At 41.5% G+C, this 21,634-nt stretch overlaps 1 protein-coding gene across 3 annotated transcripts in view; it reads right to left on the bottom strand.

Annotated features, from left to right (window-relative positions):
• The window catches only part of phkb (phosphorylase kinase, beta), a 192,431-nt gene that overhangs the window by 17,037 nt on the left and 153,760 nt on the right, over positions 1-21,634 (bottom strand). For all 3 annotated transcript variants that reach the window (XM_079664762.1, XM_079664761.1, XM_079664763.1), the window contains 4 exons: positions 10,320-10,403; positions 7,541-7,645; positions 6,205-6,287; positions 2,914-3,004 (listed from right to left, as the gene is read on the bottom strand). In XM_079664762.1, coding sequence (XP_079520888.1) covers positions 2,914-3,004; positions 6,205-6,287; positions 7,541-7,645; positions 10,320-10,403 — 363 coding nt within the window. The remainder of the gene's footprint in view (positions 1-2,913; positions 3,005-6,204; positions 6,288-7,540; positions 7,646-10,319; positions 10,404-21,634) is intronic.

Genomic DNA, 21,634 nt, shown 5'->3' with positions numbered 1-21,634 from the left:
GGGTGAGTAAACATTTAACTGATGCATTTATGGTCTCAATGACTAGTTCCATATCTTCTTCGAAACAGCATGATGTACAATTTGCAAATGTTGGTACCATTTAGAGACAACTAAATGATAAATTAGCGATATGCCTTAGACATGGCTGCTTTCTAAGGAATAACGTTGAGATGGTGCTAGGTTGTTGTTCAGTCTAGGAACTCTCCATGTTTCTGTCTTAACATGTTGACCCTTTCACTTTGTATTTTCAGGTCATGTAGGTTGGCTGTATTTCTGTCAGCTTAATATGACTTGCTTAGTTTTTTTCTGAACTTGACCCTCATTATAAAAACCAAAAGGGTAAAGGCCAAAATGGCAACATGGGAAACTCATGGTCCACCAACCAATGATGTCTTCTTGATGTCTTCCATAACTTCTAGTACTTCCATTGTTAATAATGCAATATTGATTATAGAAGCTTCAAATACACATGTTGTAATTGTATGGCCCTTCCACTGGCTTTGAAAGCAAGACTCAAGACCCATTTTGATGTGAATCTTCCTTTAACGTTTTTGTTGTCCTTTGTTTTAAGATGTGATTCATCATTCATTTTAAGTTCTTCCTACCTTCAGAGAGTACAGTGACCCTGGAACCTGTCTTGACAGCTTCCCATTAATTAATCAGTTATACTGCTGAACTAAGTAGGCGGGTTTCATAGCAGCTGTGACTCCCAATGCATATATAATTCATGCCCTCATACCACAAATACGGAATTACCCAGTGATGTTAATGTGTTCAGTAATGCCTGTTTGCACTGAGGTTTCTCTACAGTCATCTCCGCAGGCCAAATGTTACCCTGTAGGGATAGATCTCTAATCTATGAATTCTCCATTTAATTTGTTGTTGTCCCCTAAAGTCATCCCATATTCTTGGCAAGCCACAAAAAGCTTAACCCTAATAGTTTCCATCTCCTTCTTTTAACCCTACAGGATTAATTTACTTTCACATTTCCCAGGCAAACCAAAACAGTTTGCCATCCAGATTGAATCTGTCAGGCCAAGGTCAGAACACAGACAGACAATGGCACTGCTATTGATATGAGGAAAACCTTTCAGATTAAGGGCTGGACAACTTTCTCAAAACCAGGAAATGAAGCCCCACAAAACCATTTATCGGACATTTGTAATATTAGGCAATTGTTTATTCCATGGTTGGCTGCAACAGCCAGAGTCGACAGGAAGAAGCAGGTTGTGCTTTTCCCCAAGACAGCCACCTTTAAAAAAGCTCCAATAAGAGGAATGGTAACATTGATTCAGTTATCCAACTGTAATGATTGGAATTGTAATATCTAACATTTGTTTACTTCAGTCTAACTGTGTGTTGAATAATGATAAAAGAGACTCAAAACAAGGTATTGGAATGCTATCATGTTTATTTTATAAATGTAATTAATCACTTGCATTGTGTGGCATGTATAGGATAAGCTTCTATACTGTAAAAAAAAAAACGTTATAATATATAAAACTTCTTGTGTTTCACCATTAACTAACTACTGACTGTTAATGCATCGAATAATCCATTGAGGAAATTCCTTGCAAAAATACAGTCTGGCTAACCATTGCCAAAACAAACAAAAAAAGAAAGAAGTCATGGCATCTGTGATAACAAAGGGCTATTTTAGCAAATGCTGTAGAGTGGTGAATATTTAGATTGTATTGCATCCATGTGTTTTTAATTGTATTAAAATGTTTTATAGCAACAGTATAATAATAACAATAATAATAATAAATATTATTAATGTATTGCTATTATTATATATCAAAAACTATAATAACATTGTTACATTGGTATGATTATTATTATTTTGATTCAGATTTATTAAACAAATTGTTATTATTTTATATTTAAGAATTTAAGTTAAAGTGGACCTATCATGCTATATTTGAATAATATAGTGTAGGACCATACCTATATAAGACATATTTATACTTTTTATTTTTCAAAATACCAAACAGATCATGCATTTTAGCCATTCCTCATTTCGCTCAATTTAACACTGTCTTTGCATGGGCTTATTCTGTGAGAACAGCACCATCTCCAGGCCTGGCATATGTACTACAGCGTCTCCAGCGCTTTCGAACGGCAATGTCCGTGGCTGTCTCCTCCTGATTGGTGGAGTTGGCCCAATAGCTGTAGCGCCACTTCTGTGACGTCACAGAAGTGTTCAAATCTGGATCAGTCCGTATCAGATCCGTTGCAGCCCCTTTTTAAGAGATTTGGGTATGGAGGAAAATAGAGAGGGTTGTGTTTTCTGACACTTGGTGAGTTCCCTGGAACACCGGGGACAGACATTCATGTATAAAAGACGTACAAAAGTGCATTTTGCATGACAGGTCACCTTTAAAGGTGGGGTATGCAATTTATTTCAGAAACACTTTTTGTTATATTCCATGGAATGCTCTTAACATCCCGATAGCAATGAATATATGAAATGCTTTGACAATAAATGCATAAAAAAAATGTCATCTGTGGAAGCTGTAGCGCTGTAAAAAGCATGACCAATCATTTTAGCCGGCCCGGCTAAAATAACTGGATGGCCTACCTGCCTGTCAGCCTTCCATCTGTGCACAAACTTATCTCAAGCCCTCATTGGTCATGTGCGCGTTCATGTGTGTTGGAGGAGGGGCTCTGTAAGGAAGTGGCAGATTTTTTCCGGTTGTGTATTTTCAAATTCTAGCGCACTCGAGCTGGTTTCTCCAAAATTACATACACCGCCTTTAATTGAGCAAATGTTTGAATAATTGTAAACCATAAATATTATTTGGTACTTCAGATGTAAAAAAAATGTAAATGTTTAAAAATAACAGGGTATATGCAAGTATGCACATGCTTCTTTTTGATGTGTACATAATCTTTTGAACTGAATCCACACACCTGAAGTCTGTCCACATGAACTTTGACCCCTCCAATTTCACCTTTCTTGAACGAAGCCAGCATATCCAGGACCGGGTTGAAGCGGCTTCCCCTGAAGAGAAAGAAGGGCTAATTTCTAACAGTGCACAGAACAGTAAGGCCCCGTCCACACGGAGACGAAACGGGTGTTATCCGCTATAGTTCTTTATCGTATGGACGGTTCGTCCACACGAGGCCGTAACGGAACCGCGGAAACGGAGCCCTCAAACGATAACGCATCCCAAAGTGGGAAGGTCTGGTAACGTAACGCTTGCGGCACCGTGTGTACGCCTTAAACCAGGGGTGTCAAAATCCGGCCCGCGACCACATTTTATTAGGCCCGAGAGCTCGCAAAGAATATAAACAGTTCATTATACGGTTACATGCTGCTTAAGCACGTTGCCCATAAACTACATGTCCCAAAATGCATTTTGTTTTGTGACATGCGCACTGAAGCGACTTCCTATCAGCAGCGGCACTCACACTGAGGCGGTGAGTGTGTGTGAGTGAGACAGAGCTGAAGGAACATAAGTTACAGCGGCACAGAGACACTAAACACGGAGCAAAGTCTGCTTCAGAAACCGAGACAAGCAACTCCAGTCCCAGAACAAACAGGCAGAATGACCCGCTCTTTAAGAATCAGTCGGTGTCGCTGCGGCTCAGAGACACACATGGATTTATTATGATTTAGAAATCAATTCCGGTTTCTTGTTGATTAAAATATATGAGGTCTTGGCTTGCAGAGTCTGAACGTCTTTTTGCTATATTCAGACGAGAAATACTTATAAAATACTTGTGTAAAGTTTGTAAAGGAAGGAGGAAAACTTCCGCGATCCCCCCCCCCTCTCACTCTGTTCCTCCTCAACGCCGCCGCCCCCCCCCTCACTGCTTAATGAAATAGTGAGTGACAGGTGATAGTAACACTACAGGATCTGGGACAGGGGGTTCTCAAAGAATTGGCTTTCAGACTATTCAAATATTATTGCTGAAATCAAATGAAATATAGCCTACTTACATACTGCTTAATATAACCAAATATATTACACTAAAATGGTATCTCACTCTGTTTGATAAAATATGATGAGGCTAACAACATTTCATAAATTCATGGGATTTATGTAATAGTAAGAGAGTGAAATGTTAGTCTGAGCCCACATACAGTATTTTTGTGTCTATGTGCACAATACATCGATGCACAACCATGTGCTTTCAGACGTAGTTATTGCCAAAACCAATAATACTCCAATGCAGAGGCAATATTGTTATATAACTTTTTTTATACGTATATTTATATAGTGTTAAAGTTACAACCGGCCCTTTGAGGGCAACCATAATGCTGATGTGGCCCGCAATGAAATTGAGTTTGACACCCCTGCCCTAAACGATCATAGCCCCGCCTCTCCCCACCTCTCCTGCTCGCCCCCGCGTCATTGCTGATGCGTTTCGCCAGCAACAACGTCTGATCACAGGGTTGCGTTCTCGCTCCAGACAGAGCCCCCAAGAAGTGCCCCGTAATTCCATGACGTCACCGGGCTCAGAAAGACTTTTTCCCATTGACTAACATGGGGAAAGAGACGTAAATCAGCAGATACTTTTTTTTTAACTAAATAAACTACCCAGTATGAACTATTTTATGGCCCTTAATAGAATAATTAAGTCCTTAAAGTTGTAAAATGCACTAAAAGCCGAATATAGATTTATTTTCTCTCTCCATTACATTCTAGTGAGCTGAGAGTGGGTGCTCGGGGGGGCGGGTAATCTTTGACGTTTCGCACTCTCAAAAGTTGGGTCATTTTGCCTTCATGCGCCAATGAGCAACTCTCATAGGAATGAACGAGGCTCCGCATCCCATGCTGTATCCAGTTCTTATTATACATCCATGCTCCAGACGCTACTGACCATGATACAGATGTTAGTGCAAAATCTACAGCTCCTCCACCACAACCATCAGCAACAAGTGGACATGGAGAGCTACATGAACTACATGTTGCTAAATCCACCGTGGAGAATAACCAGAAGGGCAACCAGGCAACCATGGCAACCATGCTCGGGGGGTCTTCTTCGCTGCTTTTGGTGTATTTTGTGGCGGAAGTACAGCGCCACTTACAGGCCCGGCATCTGTACTACAGCGCCTCCAGCGGGTCGGGCGGTCTCGTGTGGACGGACACGTTTCTTGATCCGAATCCGTGTGGACGGAAGACTTTTTTGATATCGACATCGGTTCGTTTTCGTCTCCGTGTGGACAGGGCCTGAATCTGTTCCATTGAGACGCAAAACATCTGAGCTAACAATTATATTCCATGTACAGAACAGAACACATGTAAAGACAAATCATGAGAGTAGGTCAAATCTGAAATGTCTCTCAATGAACCAGCACATTTTACCCATATCCTGGTAGCTTTATCTGCTCTGCTGTCTCCTCCTATACAGGTCATCTGTTACGGTGGGTGAAGCAAGCAGGATCCAAATGCAGATTACACTGATATTGCCTTTATTTCAAGGATAAAATAATAACTTGGACAAAACAGAACACTCACCGGTGAACTCAGTCAAAAACAAAAGATGAACCAACACTGAACACAGGAAGAGACAAGACTAAATACAGGGAGGGGTAATCACAAGACGAGAAACAGCCGGGCAGGGGAGGAGAAACACAAGGGCCACAATCACACAATCACACAATTAGACACACAAGGGAAACTAACGACAGGAGGGAAAACACAGGGAAAAGGACCAGACAATATACCAAGAGGAAAACATAACAGGGAGAACAGCAAAACACCCAAAACAAGACATACAAAACGTGACATAACACAATAATCGTAACATCATCCTTCCGATCAATAGCAAAATAATGACTATTGATTTGCTTCTTTGAGAGCCCGTTGACTTATTCCATATACTGCAGTGTGGCTGTTTAAGCACTTGTAACACATTTAAAATATGGCTTTCTCGATAATGGTCAATACTGCTGTAATCAGCCCACCAGCCAGGCTATAGTGATATAAATGAGAAACATTATCGCCCAATCAGCAAGCAAATACAGTTGCACCTTCCTGCTATGAAGAGAAATAGTGCACATGGGAGGGAGGAAAACAGTTAGATTTAAGAAAATGAAGCAAACGGCCTTATTGGGAGTCATGGCATTTTGTTGTCAGTACCAGATGGAAAGAGAGAGACAGAGAAGGGTGTGTGGTGGAGGAAGAATGCCATAAGAACGCTATCAGAGGACAAGAAAAAAAGGATAAAAAAATATTTCAAAGTTTATATTACTTGATGTTATCCTCACGGATGAGAACCAGGAAGAGAGGACGTCCCTGCATCTTCCAGCACTGTTTGATGAACTGCAGGGCGTTCTGCAGACACAAACACACAGACAAGTACACACACACAAAAACACACACAGACGTTAGGATATCAGATACAGTAGGTATAGGCAAACATCCTACCGTTCTAAAGATTGGAGCTTCCATTGTTTCTGAGCAGAAACTGAATCAGAGCAAAGTAAAACCTCCTCAACTGTCAAACTCATCAAGTTTAGAATTATACATTTTTGATTATGAAAATGAAATTATGTAAATTGTCCTGTATCTTTATCATTTTTAAAAAAATGTATATTGTGTATCTACATTTATAGGAATTTTATTTGGAATGCAAATTCTGAAGTTATGATTTATTTATAAATCAGTAGTAAGATTTTCCCCTATATATATTATTACCTTTGCTGCATCAGATTAAGCTCAACTAAAGGGATACAAACAGGATCTGATCAAACAAGAGAGTAAGGAACTAGGTTATTTATCTTAACTATAGTATGGTGCATGTATATATATATATATATATATATATATATATATATATATATATACATACAGTACACCATACAATCAGGGATTGAACTGGGGGAATCAGGGAGTTGTATAGCCTTATATGACAGAACAACACAAGATACATGTTTTAATAAGATATAGAAATGTATAAAACATATATGCAGATTCTTAAATATATTTGTTATAGAAAAGGGGCCCTATTATGCTAATGTTCAGTTTTATATTTGTATTTTGTGCCTCTACTGTGAGATGTTTATATACTTTAATGATCAAAAAGGTGCTAACACATAGCAACATTGACCCACTGGAAGTTTTTCAACATTGTATGATAGTAATTAGTGACAAAAATGTACAGAGACATAAGCAAATTAGATCATCAATCTATACATCTAGAGCTTGAATCAGGCCAGGACTCACGGGGACGTCCCATTTCTGTCCAATATGCACATTTCATTACCTATTACTCCGCCCTTCCACTTTTTAATGAATGTACTTGAGGTACACTTGATGTATTATAAGTGTAGGGAAAAATGGGACACAATTAGATAACTACCTCAAAGGTAAGATATGACCTTAAAGTATATGTACCTTTTCTATGGGTATATGTAGAACAGGTACGCGATCAAACCATATCGGCTAATTTTCAGTCTTTTCATAAATGTCAGGCTGCATCTCTTAGGAGCAGACAGGCTGAATATATCTCTGTTATTAAAGTTCTTCGGAGCACATAATAAGCTGTGGAGTCATGGCAACGATAAATAAGTGTGACCTGGGCTTACCTTAATGTCATCAATCAGCAGCATAACATCTTGGGACAAGTAAAAGTCACTTAGATCAAACACTATTGGGTAGCACACGACCGTCTTGCCCAGGATACGATAAATCTGGACACACACACACACACACACACACACACACACACACACACACACACACACACACACACACACACACACACACACACACACACACACACACACACACACACACACACACACACACACACACACACACACACACACACACACACACACACACACACACACACACACACACACACACACACAGTATTGCATTAGAAGACGGATGGCTCACAAGTAGCCATGTATACATTATTCCGGGTAGTGTATAAAACAAGCCATCGATCCTAAGATAGTGGACACACAGAAGCTGCACAGCCGCTCCTGAAAACACACATAGTACACAACTGTATAAAAAACCCTTTTCACACATACAGATTGTTGCAGCGGCACACACAAAGACACTGATGATGATAACGCCCTCTGGCAGTCTGCCATCTTCCCCATAAATGTCCCATTATAATATTGTCTTAGCAATGCGTTCGGAGCCATAATTCATTTGTTCGACAATGTCTTTGTTGGAAAAAAAACAGATCTCTCGACTTATTAGGTGACCTTCATTTGGGAGAAACTGCCAACAACATTAGCAAGAGACATTAGTGCACACCCACTTCCACTTCCACATTATTCTAAATGTAACAAATCCAGAGAAATCTATTAAGTTTAACTGATGTGTAGATTAAGATAAAAACTTATTCTTTCATTAAGTTTTTGAGCTGTTGGCTATGGTGGCCGACACGTGCAAACCAGTTAACAAAAGCCCAAAACACTTCCATTAGGTAAACAAGTGCTGCAGTTTCAGAAATGCTGCAAATATAAAACCGCAAATGTGGCAAAGCACATGCAAATGAAAGAAAAATGTTCACCAACTTGATGAAACAAGCGCAGGGTTTACTAAAAGCGCTGCATAAATGAAACACTTTAAAGGTCCCATGTCATGGCCATTTCAACTGATCATAATTCCATTGTTGAGGTCTACTAGAATAGATTTACATGGTTCAATTTTCCGAACTCACATTGGTTTCTCATACATCATCTCTGTATAGTATGTTTTGTTTGTAGCCTTTATTTAACCAGGTGAAAATCCCATTGAGATCAACGATCTCTTTTTCAAGGGAGACCTACAATGTGCAGGGCTCGACATTAAGGACTGCCCGATTTCCCGGGGCCATCTAGTATTTAGCTCGGGCAATGAAGCCTCACCTGCTGGTTGCCCGATCGGGCAATCTTATTATGCCAGTATCATGCAGCGCGCGGATCCAGTAATGAGTGACCCGACAGTAAAACTAAACATATCTATAACTAGTTTAGGTAGTTTGAGAGGTAATTAAAATAGCTACGTGTGATATTCTAACCTGAAGTGTGTGTTTTGTCCGCTCACCGCTGCATGTGATTATGCAGAGCTGCGTGTCGACTCGTCAGCACCAGCTGATCTCTCTCTCCCGTCAGATTAGACTTCACTCGCGTTTATGTCCATATCGATCAGATCCAGCTAGTTCTAGCTAATGATATGACTACCTGCTTATTAAAAGACACCTAAACAATAAGTGTCGCTGTGCAACTGGGTGAACACAAAGTATAGCGCAGCATTATGCATTTGTTTACATGCCCACCGGAACCCCGAGGCATTACCAACAGATCAACGCACAATCAACCCATACAGGACATCTCTTTCTCCACATTAAGTGTTAGACATTAGAATTGACTATTCTTGTCTGTCACATAAGTGACGCAACTGAAGCGGTATTGCGCTAAATGGAAATTATTTTGACCAAAGAGATTTAGATTTGCCGGCTAACGGGAACTCTGACGTCGCCTTTTTGTGTGCTTCGCGGATTGATTGTGTGTGTGAGGAAGTAACGGCTCTGCAGACGTAACTTAACGGCTCCGCAGATTTGTCCATTTGGACCAATTGGTCCATTTGGGTATGGTTACGTCACCATACCCTGGAATAAAAAAATTGGAAAATGAAGGCGTTCTGGGGCAGCACAGACAGGTATTTTCTGTGTTAGAGTTTTACTCGCTACAGGGTGTACTTTGAGGGTTTGTGACTGCAGACCGTTTACATGCAGAAAAAGCTACATAACACACAAGGGGACGGGTAATAACTGGAAAAGCATGTCATGGGACCTTTAAATAAAAAAACGCTGCAAATAAAAAATACGCTGCAAGAAGCTCAAAACACAACGCACACAAGGAAACTAAAAAGTGATGCACACAGCTGGGACCAAAGTGCTTGTTGACTTTCGACGTTTGGGATTATAAAATTGGCCTGTTGGCAGAGTAAGTCAAGAATTGTACGTGTTTTGTCAGTATATTTAAAATAATCAGGTAAGTAACATTAGCTAGCTAGCTTACAGCAGATCTGCAATAATATGGGAAGGAATCATGCTATCAAATTGTTAAAATAGTCCAATAAAACTCACAATTTAGTTAACTTTCCAATAACAGTGACAGTCAACAAGGATCATTTTTCAAACTGCAGTACTTTTCTCCTTATGTAAGTGTTTTGGGCCGATGTAATGCGTTTGCACCTGTCGGCCATCACAGTTGTCTTCTTCTCAAGAGCTCTGGGAAATGTTTACATGTGGGAGGTGTGTTAGTGGTCACCCATGACCTTTGCTGCGCAGAGTGTAAATATGTGTGTAAATAACCCTTTGTGCACATGTTTGTTTATACATTTTGAAAATCCATATACCTTGCAAGTCCCGATGCAGCCCACTGGCCTATCTGGACGCCCACTCAAGCCCAGCTTCTTATTGATGGCAAGGAAACGGTATGCCTGCAGAAAGACACACACACACACACACACACACACACACACACACACACACACACACACACACACACACACACACACACACACACACACACACACACACACACACACACACACACACACACACACACACACACACACACACACACACACACACACACACACACACAATAAACTTGTGAGCAAATATAACTACTAACAATTCAGAATTCAAAGACATTTGAAAATGCAGTATTCTGCTACTGTCAATTTACATTTATCAGCACTTAATAATAATGCTTTTTAGCAAAAAAAACATTATTTAAAGAATTATAATATTAGGTGAAGTACTATAATACAAATACAAAAAAAAGAAATAGAGACTATAATTCTTTCAAAGAAAACATTTAAGTGAGTGACAAGCAATGATTTGTGATATAAAAGCTAATTGTAAAATGTTTTAATATATTTGATAGTTATTGTTATAAAGCTACTGTTACTTATCATGCATTATATTCTGCTTATAGCTGCGTATTATTATAAGTACAAGCACTCATAAATATGCACTATGCTTTTTAAATAATAAAGCTTTTTTTTTTTAAAGGTTCAATGAGTATAATACTTAATAATTGCCGCTCACTTCAGCAGGAGGTTATTTGAAGAAAACAACATCAGTGACTAAACTGAAATTAGGAAAAATGAAGATTCTAAAATGCTTAATGACCGGCTTTCATTTAAATCACTATGAATAATGGTGCTTGTAAGTAAATCTTAACACATTATAAGTATATTTATAATGCATTACAGATATCGACATCACCTTCAAGTGTAACCAAAATATCAGCGCCCATATGGTAATGAAAGTCCCCCATGCAAATGATCCACTGAGACATTTCTGTTGTTGCAACCCATACGAGCTGAAATTACCACCATATGGCAGCACCACCCACTGATATTAGCTCTGTGTAAAGTTATGAGACGTGGCGATAATGAAAGGTCCCTGAGCTGCCATCAGCTGCGTGCTTAGTGGACCCGAGCACACCCATGGGTACTGGAGCAGATAACACTGTTGCACTGAGATGCATAGGCCCATAAAAAAAAGACACTAAGAAGAGACCTATCTGAGCCCTCGTTAGATAAATAAACGACTGCATGCTATTTGATATTTTCTACGTTAGCCTCTTAGCATACGTATGCTCTGGGCTAAAAATGCCAAATTCCTCATAAATATTAGAAAATGGTCATTGACATTTTTACTAGGTCCAATCTGCCTAAGTTGTCTTTCTAGTTTTCATTCTAGTATGACATATATGCAGTTTACAAAAAATGGCGGTAGATTTATCATAAATGTACATTTTTAAACAATGGTGCTTCTCCCAAAAAAACATGGTAAGGCACAAGTTGATTTTATTGGCTTGTTTTTAATGATGAAACCCCATGTGTTTGCTGAAAATGCCGCCAAGAAATCTCCGACTGGCTTGTTATGTTCCCAGCTGACTTCAAAACAAAGATGCAAAGATTTGATCATAGAAGCATCATTCGTATGTCTGCTCGTTGATTCAAATCTGCTGAAAAAGTAATGACCATGAAAACATGACTTCCTTGGCTTGTTGGTTGATATGTTGGGTTTCTTGAATCCCTACTATAAAAACCTGTGCTTGGGCAGGCAGTACAGTGGTTTGATTGAAATGCTTTAATGTTTGTATTTTCTAATGTGTTTCATTCCTACAAGAAAAGAAAAGGCTTCTGAGGAGGAGGAGGACAAGAAACAAGTCCATTATGTTTAGCCTGAGAGTAGGTGATCTGGGGGGGGGGGGTATTTATGTTGTTATGCTCCCGGGTTCTTTGTTCCCCAGCTCTATATGTGCATATTATGACACATTAAGAAGACATTTAAAAGTATTTGATGGTCTCAGCGATGTTTTCCCTGGATCAAATGTTCAATGTATGTTTACAGGTTTATCTTTTGAAATCACCTGCCTACAGCTTCTAGCTCACTGTTACAAATGGAAACCCAGACCTCTAAGTTATGTGTCTTTTTCTTGATGTGTCTACACTGGATGAATTCATATTTAAAACTAAAATTGCATTTTAAATGTCTACCTCACTTTATCTTTTGCTATTTGTTCTTCAAAAGTAGCTTTTACCAATCACTTACCATAAGACCAGATGCTCAAAACATATCTGGACCTACTAAAAACATACATTACATACATTAATATGTTTTGTTTCTCTCATATTTCCTTTGTTTTATTTTACTACCTGTAAAGAAATACGTTCGTATTTTGATTTAAAGAGCAACTTCCAGGTTAAAGACACCTGTGAATAAATGTGTAAGAAAATTATGAATTTACTAGATTTTCAAAAAAATATACAGAAATATACACTACAGTGACATCTAGTGTCGTTTTTGTAATAAATGTTCACTTCCGCATAAAAAAGCCTCGGCACGTGACCTCCCGCGTGTGACGTAACATGGGGGAAACAAGGGGGAGAGCGGCCGGTGTAACGTATTAATAAACATGGATCCCAATGCTAGTTTCGACACAGAAGACACAGAAGAAGTTGAACATGAATATTCGAATGCATATGACGGACCACAACCTTATAATTATGAGCCTGCTAGGCGTCCAAGAGACCAGGAGCAGCCAAGGATTAGAAGAAATAACGGCCATCGGAGAGAAATTGAGCTGTGGTGTGAGGAGAACCAGTGGAGAACTGGGCAGCTATCTTGGTGAGTGACCGGCGTTAGCTACACAGTGTTAGCTAAGGTCACATCACAACATTTTGAAGTTAGCTATCATATATCAGGCTATAACTAACGTAGCATTGATAATATAACCCATAACAGAAACTAATGCGCAAGTATCAGCCGTATCTCGCGTTACCTGATGCAACTCCACACTACGGTGCTGTGTACCGGAGGAGAGACGCGAGATACGGCTGATACTTGAAGATCTGGCGTAGAAAGGTTGTGGAGCCTCCGTTGATATGCCGTTGTAAATGGCTTGATGGAAAGCAGGTGTGTAGTCGGGGAGGGTGCACAGCTGATTGCAGCAGGTGAGTGGAGGTTGAGCCGGGAGCCAGGAGTGACAGCCACCACGCACACATTAACAACACAGACAGGGGGAAACAAACAAACACAAAGGAGACGGCTGGAGCAGTACAGCCACCACAGCGTTACCTAATGCAACTCCACACTACGTCTTACGGTGCCGTGTACCGGAGCTGAGAGAGAGAGAGCAGCGAAGGGGGGGGAGAGAGAAGTAATACGGTTTCCTGATAAAGCTGTGGAGACTATGTGCTGCAGGGAGGTGGATGCACAACGGACCCAGGAACGAACGCTAGCTCCGGCCCTTTTTACTGTGGACTCGATGTCCTGACAGGCTGGTATTTGTGCAACCTGCACAAACACAATACTGCACCATGATTACCACTGTTTAGACCCTCCAGAAAAACGCGGGCTAAATTCCTTGATTATGCGATTAAACATGCTGGGGTTTTATGTGATTTTATGCGGTGAAATTGCGGGAAGTTGCGAAATATGAGGAAAGTTGCGAAATATGCTAAATATGAGGGGAAAAGAATAACAATTTTTTTAAATATTGGGCTGTCTTATTTATTCTCTCTCACACACAACCTGCCACTAACGTTAAACCCCTTTACTATTCAATTAAACACATTCAATGTTTATTTATTGTAAAAGCAATTGGGCTATTTACACACACCCCCCCCCCCCCCCACACACACACACACACACACACACACACTTCTCCGCCTCATTCTGTTTTCATTTACTCGTTCGTTATCTGACCAGCTTCAATCTTGTAGGCTACTCACTTCGTTTCTTGTAGCCCTCGAAAGGGTTTTGGAGGTTGATGCCTTGGTGAACGTGAGTTGTTTGGCTTTCTTGTCCGCAGCAGCAGAAAGCATTTTCGAATGTTTGAATGAATCAAAGTGGGTCGTCACCGTCGATTTTATCTTATGCTCCAACACACAGTTGCACGGGGTGCAGAATAGTTTCCCCCCACTTTTTGCCCGGTCTTTAGTAGAAATGTTCGTCGGTAAATGAGATGGATTAGATTTTTTCATCTTGGTGTTTTCTCTATCGTGTGAGCTCCAAACGTTCACTCTATATAGTGTTGTTTACATTCTGTGATGCGCGAGCTGATGACGTCACGTCAAGACGAGTTAACTTTTTTTTCTTTCAACTTTCTGTGGAAAAATGCGGGGATTATGCGGCCTTTTGATAAATATGCGGCCTTTTAAAAATCTGCGCCATTTAGCTGATTATGCGGTAAATTCTGCGATTGCAGAATCGCGTTTTTCTGGAGGGTCTAACTGTTGGGACTAACGCGTTACAAAGTAACGCAACTACTTTTTGCGGTAACTATTAGCGTTACTAGTTACCTATTCCCATTAAGTAACGCTGTTATAGTTACTGTGATTTAAATGGGTGCGTTACTGCGTTACATTATGTGATGGAACTGAACCGAATCTCCCTGCGGATGTAACTTACAGGCAAATATAGCGATGTCCTCTCACAGTACCATGAAAAACACACACACACACACCCACCCACCCACCCACCCACCCACACACACACACACACACACACACACACACACACACACACACACACACACACACACACACACACACACACACACACACACACACACACACACACACACACACACACACACACACACACACACACACACACACACACACACACACACACACACACACACACACACGGCAACGCTCACCACCAGCACATACACACACAATGGCAGATGCAATTATCAGCGAGAGCAGCAGCGCATTTGCAACTTGAAAATATAACCACTATTTTCAATTTGTGGGGATAAGGACGCAAAAAATCTTACGGTAAAATGTAAACTGTGTGCAGGACAGAAAGCATTGTCCACATCGAATAACAGCAATGCCAATCTCCTAAAGCACCTAACTAATGTACATGGGGCTATAAAACTAGTCGCCAAAGACCCCGCCGTCTCAACCACTGGCAGTGACCCAGATGGAGCAACACCATCTAAACAGCCAAAAAACGATTTTTTTGAATCACCACATGTCACCCAGAGTCAACTAAACAGATTGATTGCCAGGTATGTGGTTGAGGACATGCTGCCCATCGCAGCGGTCAAGTCTGTTGCCTTCAGAGTCAGCAAAAAACAACACAAAAACTTGTATCTTTATTGTTATTATTTTCAAAGTAAAGTAAAGTAACTTGTTACTAGTTACTTTTATAATTCAGTAACTAATAAAGTAACTAGTTACTTTTTTGAGAGCAGTAACTATAACTATTACTAGCTACTTTTTTAAAGTAACTTGCCCAACACTGATGATTACAAATGGTGAAATACAATGTAAAACTACAGAAAAACACCAGCTCACTAAAACACAACCGCTCAACTCAACGCAACTACTAACTATACCCCCGGTCAGAGAGCGGAGATGTTTCCCCTTTGTTATGTAATATGATGCGTTTGACGTACGACCTTAAAAAAAAGCCGTTTTTAAGAGCAGAGCTCAAAATTGCTCCTTTCCCTCTGAATTCCTGCCCTTATGTCTCGTAAAACATATCAAATCCTACATTCACTTTTTTAACTGTAATTTTCAAGCAAGTTTCAGCATAAATGTAGAAAAAAAAAAAACCTGCAAGATGCTCTTTAAGAACATGCACTGTATGGAATAACCAAGTCAATGAATATAAAGTTTAAATAGTAAATAATAAAACATTTTAGGAGGTTCGTTTTAGTGTAATGGTCTTGAAACTTTATGTTGGAACCTGTTTGCATTGGACCCTAGGAACATAACGGGGGGGGTTACGTATTGTAACCCTAGCTATATAAGCACAGGCGGACACCTCTACTGGACTCTCTGGGTACTACCTCTTAACCGTACTATGCAAGCATTCACCTACTGAGATATCTATAAACGTAGCCCGACCCTTGGCCACGCCTCCTGACTGTCATCCTACACCCTATTCAGCAAGCGGCATAGGACAGACAGGGCCCCGAGTAGAGGGCTCCGCCTGTGCTTATATAACTAGGGTTACAATACGTAACTCTAGTTATATCTTACACAGGCACCGCCCTCTACTGGACTCTATGGGTACAGTGGGTGGAGCACTGATGCATAAATGCCCTGTCGTCCAACAACATCGACCCATCACACTGCCCCGGACCGGCTTTTGGTTAACAGCCACTGCACCGCAACTTCTTCTTCTCCGGCTGTGACCGTGGAGAAGTCAGGCTCGCAGTTTGCTGGTAGAGCACACTCCGACACGCTTTACCTTGTGAAGAGTGGGCATGGAAAATAGTGAGGAGATTCCTCCAGCCCTGCATGGGGCTTACCGTGCACCATGTTTCCTGGGTCCCTAAGGAGCATGGGGAGAACGTAAGTGCACCATGTCCCCCCACACTCACCTCGTGTAGAGTGTGCATCTGCCTGTTTCTTGGACAGAGCTTTATCGGCCACACCATCCCAAAAGCACACAAACAGCTGTTCAGTGCGCCTAATGGAAGTTGTGCGCCCTGCATAACATGCCAGCGCACGCACCGGGCAGAGGGGGTGCAATTTAGCTTCCCTGTCCCCAATATGGGGTGGAAGAATAATGCCGTTTAACTGTATAGCCCCCGACCTGAACGAACTCCTTAGGTTCTTGGGAACAAAGGAGGGGTTAGTTCTGAGTGTCGCCCCAACTCGGTTGCACCGACATAGCGGCCAGCTCGGACACTCCCCTGGCCGAAGTCAGGGCAAACAGCAAAGCTGTTTTCAATGATAGTGCCTTCAGGGAGGAGAGCTCCAGAGGCTCAAATGGTTCTGTGAACACTTCAATGAACAATGAACAATCTGTCCTCACATCCCTCCAGCTCTACAGCAGCAAGATGTACTGTAGTTTACTCAAGTCAGAATTCATGTTTCAAGACTACTGGGAAATCCTGAGTCATGTCAATGTTCAGGTATTAAGCCACTTTACGAGCTGAGAAATGTTACATCAGCAGCAGATAGGAGAGAGTTTTATATTAATGCTCAACTCCAACAGGGTTTGGCCGAAGAAAATGGGCTCGCGGAAGCAGAGGTCAAGATTCACAATTAATTAGTGCACTGAAAATCTGCGGTGTCAGTCAAATTGGGAAAAGTGTAATACGCCTACAGGTTGAATTTATATGTTTCGGACTGATTCAGCTCTAACTCTAACCCAAGCTCTCAACCACATTGTTTTAATTTTGCACATTAGTGCCAAATTACCCAGAAATAAATAGCAAGACAGATACATAGAAATCCATGGCTGTTCTTTTACAATTATTACACAGTTGATTCATCAAAGGGCTCCCCCATTCATCAAAACAAAGCGGGGGAAAGGGTCATGGCCTTCTCCCTCAATCATCCTTGAAAAGCATTCAGAGAAGGAACCAAGGAGAATATAAGAGCTCAAGCCTATCAGTCTCCAGATAAAAGCTTCTTAATGCTGTGTCGCCTGCTGTCAAAAGCACTGAGTCAAAGATGCAAAGAGAAAGAAGATGGCCATTGATTTCTCGGCTGTGCTTGCTCAGGCAGTGGTGGCGTGACAAACTCTACACAATTCACTGTTTATGTGTGAATTGAGGCGTTTGCATTGTGTGAAATACATTTTCTGATGTGTCTGGCTGAGTGTGAAATAGGAGCACTCATTCCCTTTGTGACAGGCTATACATTTCTAAATTTAAATACCTCACAATCTGTGCCATCATAAAACAGCATCAGCACTCCCACTCATGTGGCACTGCAGGAAATGTGCCTATCAAGCCCACCATGCCACATTGTGACGCCTCAAACCATGTGCAATTCTCGATGTCCGCCAATAGGTGGGGCTCTGCTACTCCAGTGTACTTCCTCAATGTTCTGAAAAGTCGGAACTGAACAGAACAAGGACACAAGGGTTTGGCTTACAAGAATATTACACTGAAAGCAGAGAAAGTACTGTCTTTCTGTAACGAAAGGGAAATGTTAATAGAGGATTAAGTAACATTGCAAATCACTTCCCTAACTGGCGAGGATGAGACCCAGAGGAGAAAAGCCATGGGAGGTCTGGAGAACCTCTGCACCCCACACTTCCTGTGTGCAGAATACCAATGAAGAACGACAGCACGAAGGCCGCCAATCAAAGCATCCTTTCTTTCCCTCACATTTCCACTGACCGGAGCACAAACAGAAAGCCTGACAGGTGGCAGAGATAATAAAAGCTGTTTTTTACGCTGCTGAACTGGTGACTACAGTGTGAGAATACAAATAGTTCAGACAGGATCAGGTTACTTCACATTTTGTATTGCCGCTGGGTCGGTGCCCCAAATGGTGTAAATGAAACTGCGCTGTTACAAAAATTGCAAAACAGAATTACTTTTACAGCACATGCTGTCACCCAGAGGGACTAACAGTACGTCCACACAGCAGCTTTAAAAAAATCTTCCAACGCTTCTCTGCCCATTGACTTTGAATGGGGGTGACGTCACTTTGCGCCGAACTGCATTGTGGGGAAGCAAAGCGAAGATATCCAGGATTTTCAGGATTCAAAAGTTGAGCAATGTTCAACTTTTGAAGCTGAGCTGGAAGCGTCAGCCAATCAAATCTTGTTTATGCAAATCTGAAAGTACAAGCGCTAGCCAATCAAACCGCGTGCAAGCTGGGAGAGCCAGACCGCAGTTAATTTCCTCATATTCCAAAAGAGAAATTACGGTAGCAAATCACCCGGTTCTTTACGACCAGAACTATTTACCGGGATACAAACCGGAGAAACCAGGCATGGAGGGAGGTGGCAGAGACAGTGGGTGAAACTGGTAGGTTTTCACCTGTTTGGGGAGTTTATATATATATACAGTATATTGCTCGCATAAAATCCCCGGGGTTTTTTGCTTTGTATGTCGGGGGCGGGAGATTCATGTGATTGGTTGTTGGTCGCGTTGCTCGCAAAAAATCCCCAAGCTTTCAGACACGCCCAGCTCCAAGATTTTCAAGATTTTTTGTCAAAGCTGCTGTGTGGACGTACCGTTAGAGTGCAGCCACACTGCTCAAATTTATACTGTACAAGCCGATTGAATCAGTGAATCTCGGTGAAGCAATCCTCTAGAAGTCTAAAGCGACTTGAACATAGGGATAAATCCAAAGTCTAAGCATCAGGTTAAGCTTATGCCTTCAGTAGTTGCTATAAGTCAAATCAAAATGGGTGTCTTGCAAAGGTTCCAATCTTTTAGGTACAGCATTCAGTTTGACAGCACATCCTTGCTTAACTCTGGTGGAAACTGAAAAGGCTGAAAATATGAGAGTTTCTGACCTGATTTGACTAACTTTTCCTGCAAGCAACATCTTAGCATCTGGTAGACTCAACTTTTTTTTGTTGCAATAATGCCGAAAACCACAGTTCAATCAGAGTCCTGTGAAGAGCTAGTGGCAGCATTAGGAGCAACCATTTTTCGTTCAAAACAACATTGGAGACTTCCAAAGAAGTTGGGGTGTAATGGATCAACAGAACAAGAGAATATGTCTCCATTAAAGGAAAACAAAGACTGCACTGAAGGCTTTTTATGGATATATATTTTCCTTCGCCTCCAAACTGGCTTCAGAAAGAGTTTGATTGACAAATTGTTAATCCAATCACCCTCTAGCAAGACAGGTGTTTGTGCTGCCATACATTTTCCCAATCTCTTAATATTGTCATTTTTGCCATCTGACAAAACTATTAAAGCAAGGTTGAACAATTCCGGGAATTTCCCTATCGTCTATTCAGACTTGCAGTCTTTGTCCAGAGTTTCTCTACAGGACCGTTTTTGGAAGGCTCCAGCATTTGCTTGTAACAGCATGATGTATGAGAGTCTTTAACAAACAAAATGTCATCCACAAAGATGCCCACATTGGCCATCAGATATGAAAACGGGGGGAGAAACAGCCAACAGGAAGGTTATTTTGAAGTAAAGAAGTGATTTGCAATGGGATAAGCTTTATGGTGTGCGCGTGGGAATAACACATTGCAAAATGTAATTGCCACTTTCCCCCTCGTCAGGCAGCTGTTGTCAACACAATCAAACGGCTGCGAGGGACGAGGTGATGTGGACAAGAGCAGCCCGCAGCACTCCGAGATGGTGGTGACTGCGAGATAAACAGATTCTGTCGATGAAGAAACGTCTGTCTGGGCTCGGGGTTTAATATTCAGCACGGCTCCCGCTTTGACTCACAATTGCATTTCCATCTGAGAGGCTGAGCACAGAAAGAGGCAGATGGGAGGCGAGGGAAAGGTAACAGGTATGACAGTTCAAAGGCAGACGATAAACCTGGAGGAGCAAGTTGTGAGCTGTAACGGACATAATGGGGGCGGGGCAGGATACAAGGCCCAGAGGGGGAGAACGGGGTGAGAGAAGCGGATATGACGGGTGTGGCAGTAGAAGGACAGAAGGTAAAGCCTGGAGAAAAAATAAAGAACAAAGCCCCGAGAGATGTTACGATGCGAGCAATTGTTTGTTTATAGAGGGTGGCAAGGAGAATAGACGCTTCATAACAGACATGACAGATGAGGGACAGAGGCTAGGCAGGAGACCAGGGTTTGAGTGATGGATATGACAGTGGAGGTACAGAACATGGGGAGATAGTAGAGTTCAAACAACACACATGCAGATGAGAGACAGTATCTAGAAGAGAAAGTAGGGTGTGAGTTAGAGATGTGATGGGAGTGAAAGGAGGTAGTGCCAGGGTGTCACGGATATGACAGTACAAATGGTGTTATCCTCTCAGGATGAAAGACACAGAGTGGGCAGGGTGGAAATAGCAGTTACAGCTGAACTTGTTCTTCATAAAATGTTCAAAAGGGAGTAAGTTCCTGACTTTTTTGTTTAAAATCAAGACACCAACCAGATGTAATGTCCAGGATTCTGTCCCTGCCAGAGCATAATAATAAATAATAAATGTAATTTGTTAGCGCTTTTTGCAGCCCATATAGTTTATCCCAAGTTGGAGTAGACGTGATATACTGTAACTTGAGCGGTGGTTAGAAAGGAATGGTGACGTTTTTATACCTCCATGAAGCACGGACAACGTCAATTCTTATGTGGTTGTGGTCAATTCTAAACTGGGATTTGAAAAAAAAAATGGTTGCGGCTACTAGTGAAGCCTCGTAGATGGGGGTGCTGCAGCCCCCTCAGCATGCCCCCCTTCTCGCGTCCATTCGCGATGTCTCGCTGTCTCGCCGACCCCACGCAGCA

This window comes from Notothenia rossii (assembly GCF_949606895.1).
Source record: "Notothenia rossii genome assembly, chromosome: 2".
NCBI classification, from domain to species: domain Eukaryota; kingdom Metazoa; phylum Chordata; class Actinopteri; order Perciformes; family Nototheniidae; genus Notothenia; species Notothenia rossii.
This window is presented reverse-complemented; position numbering and strand designations above follow the sequence as displayed.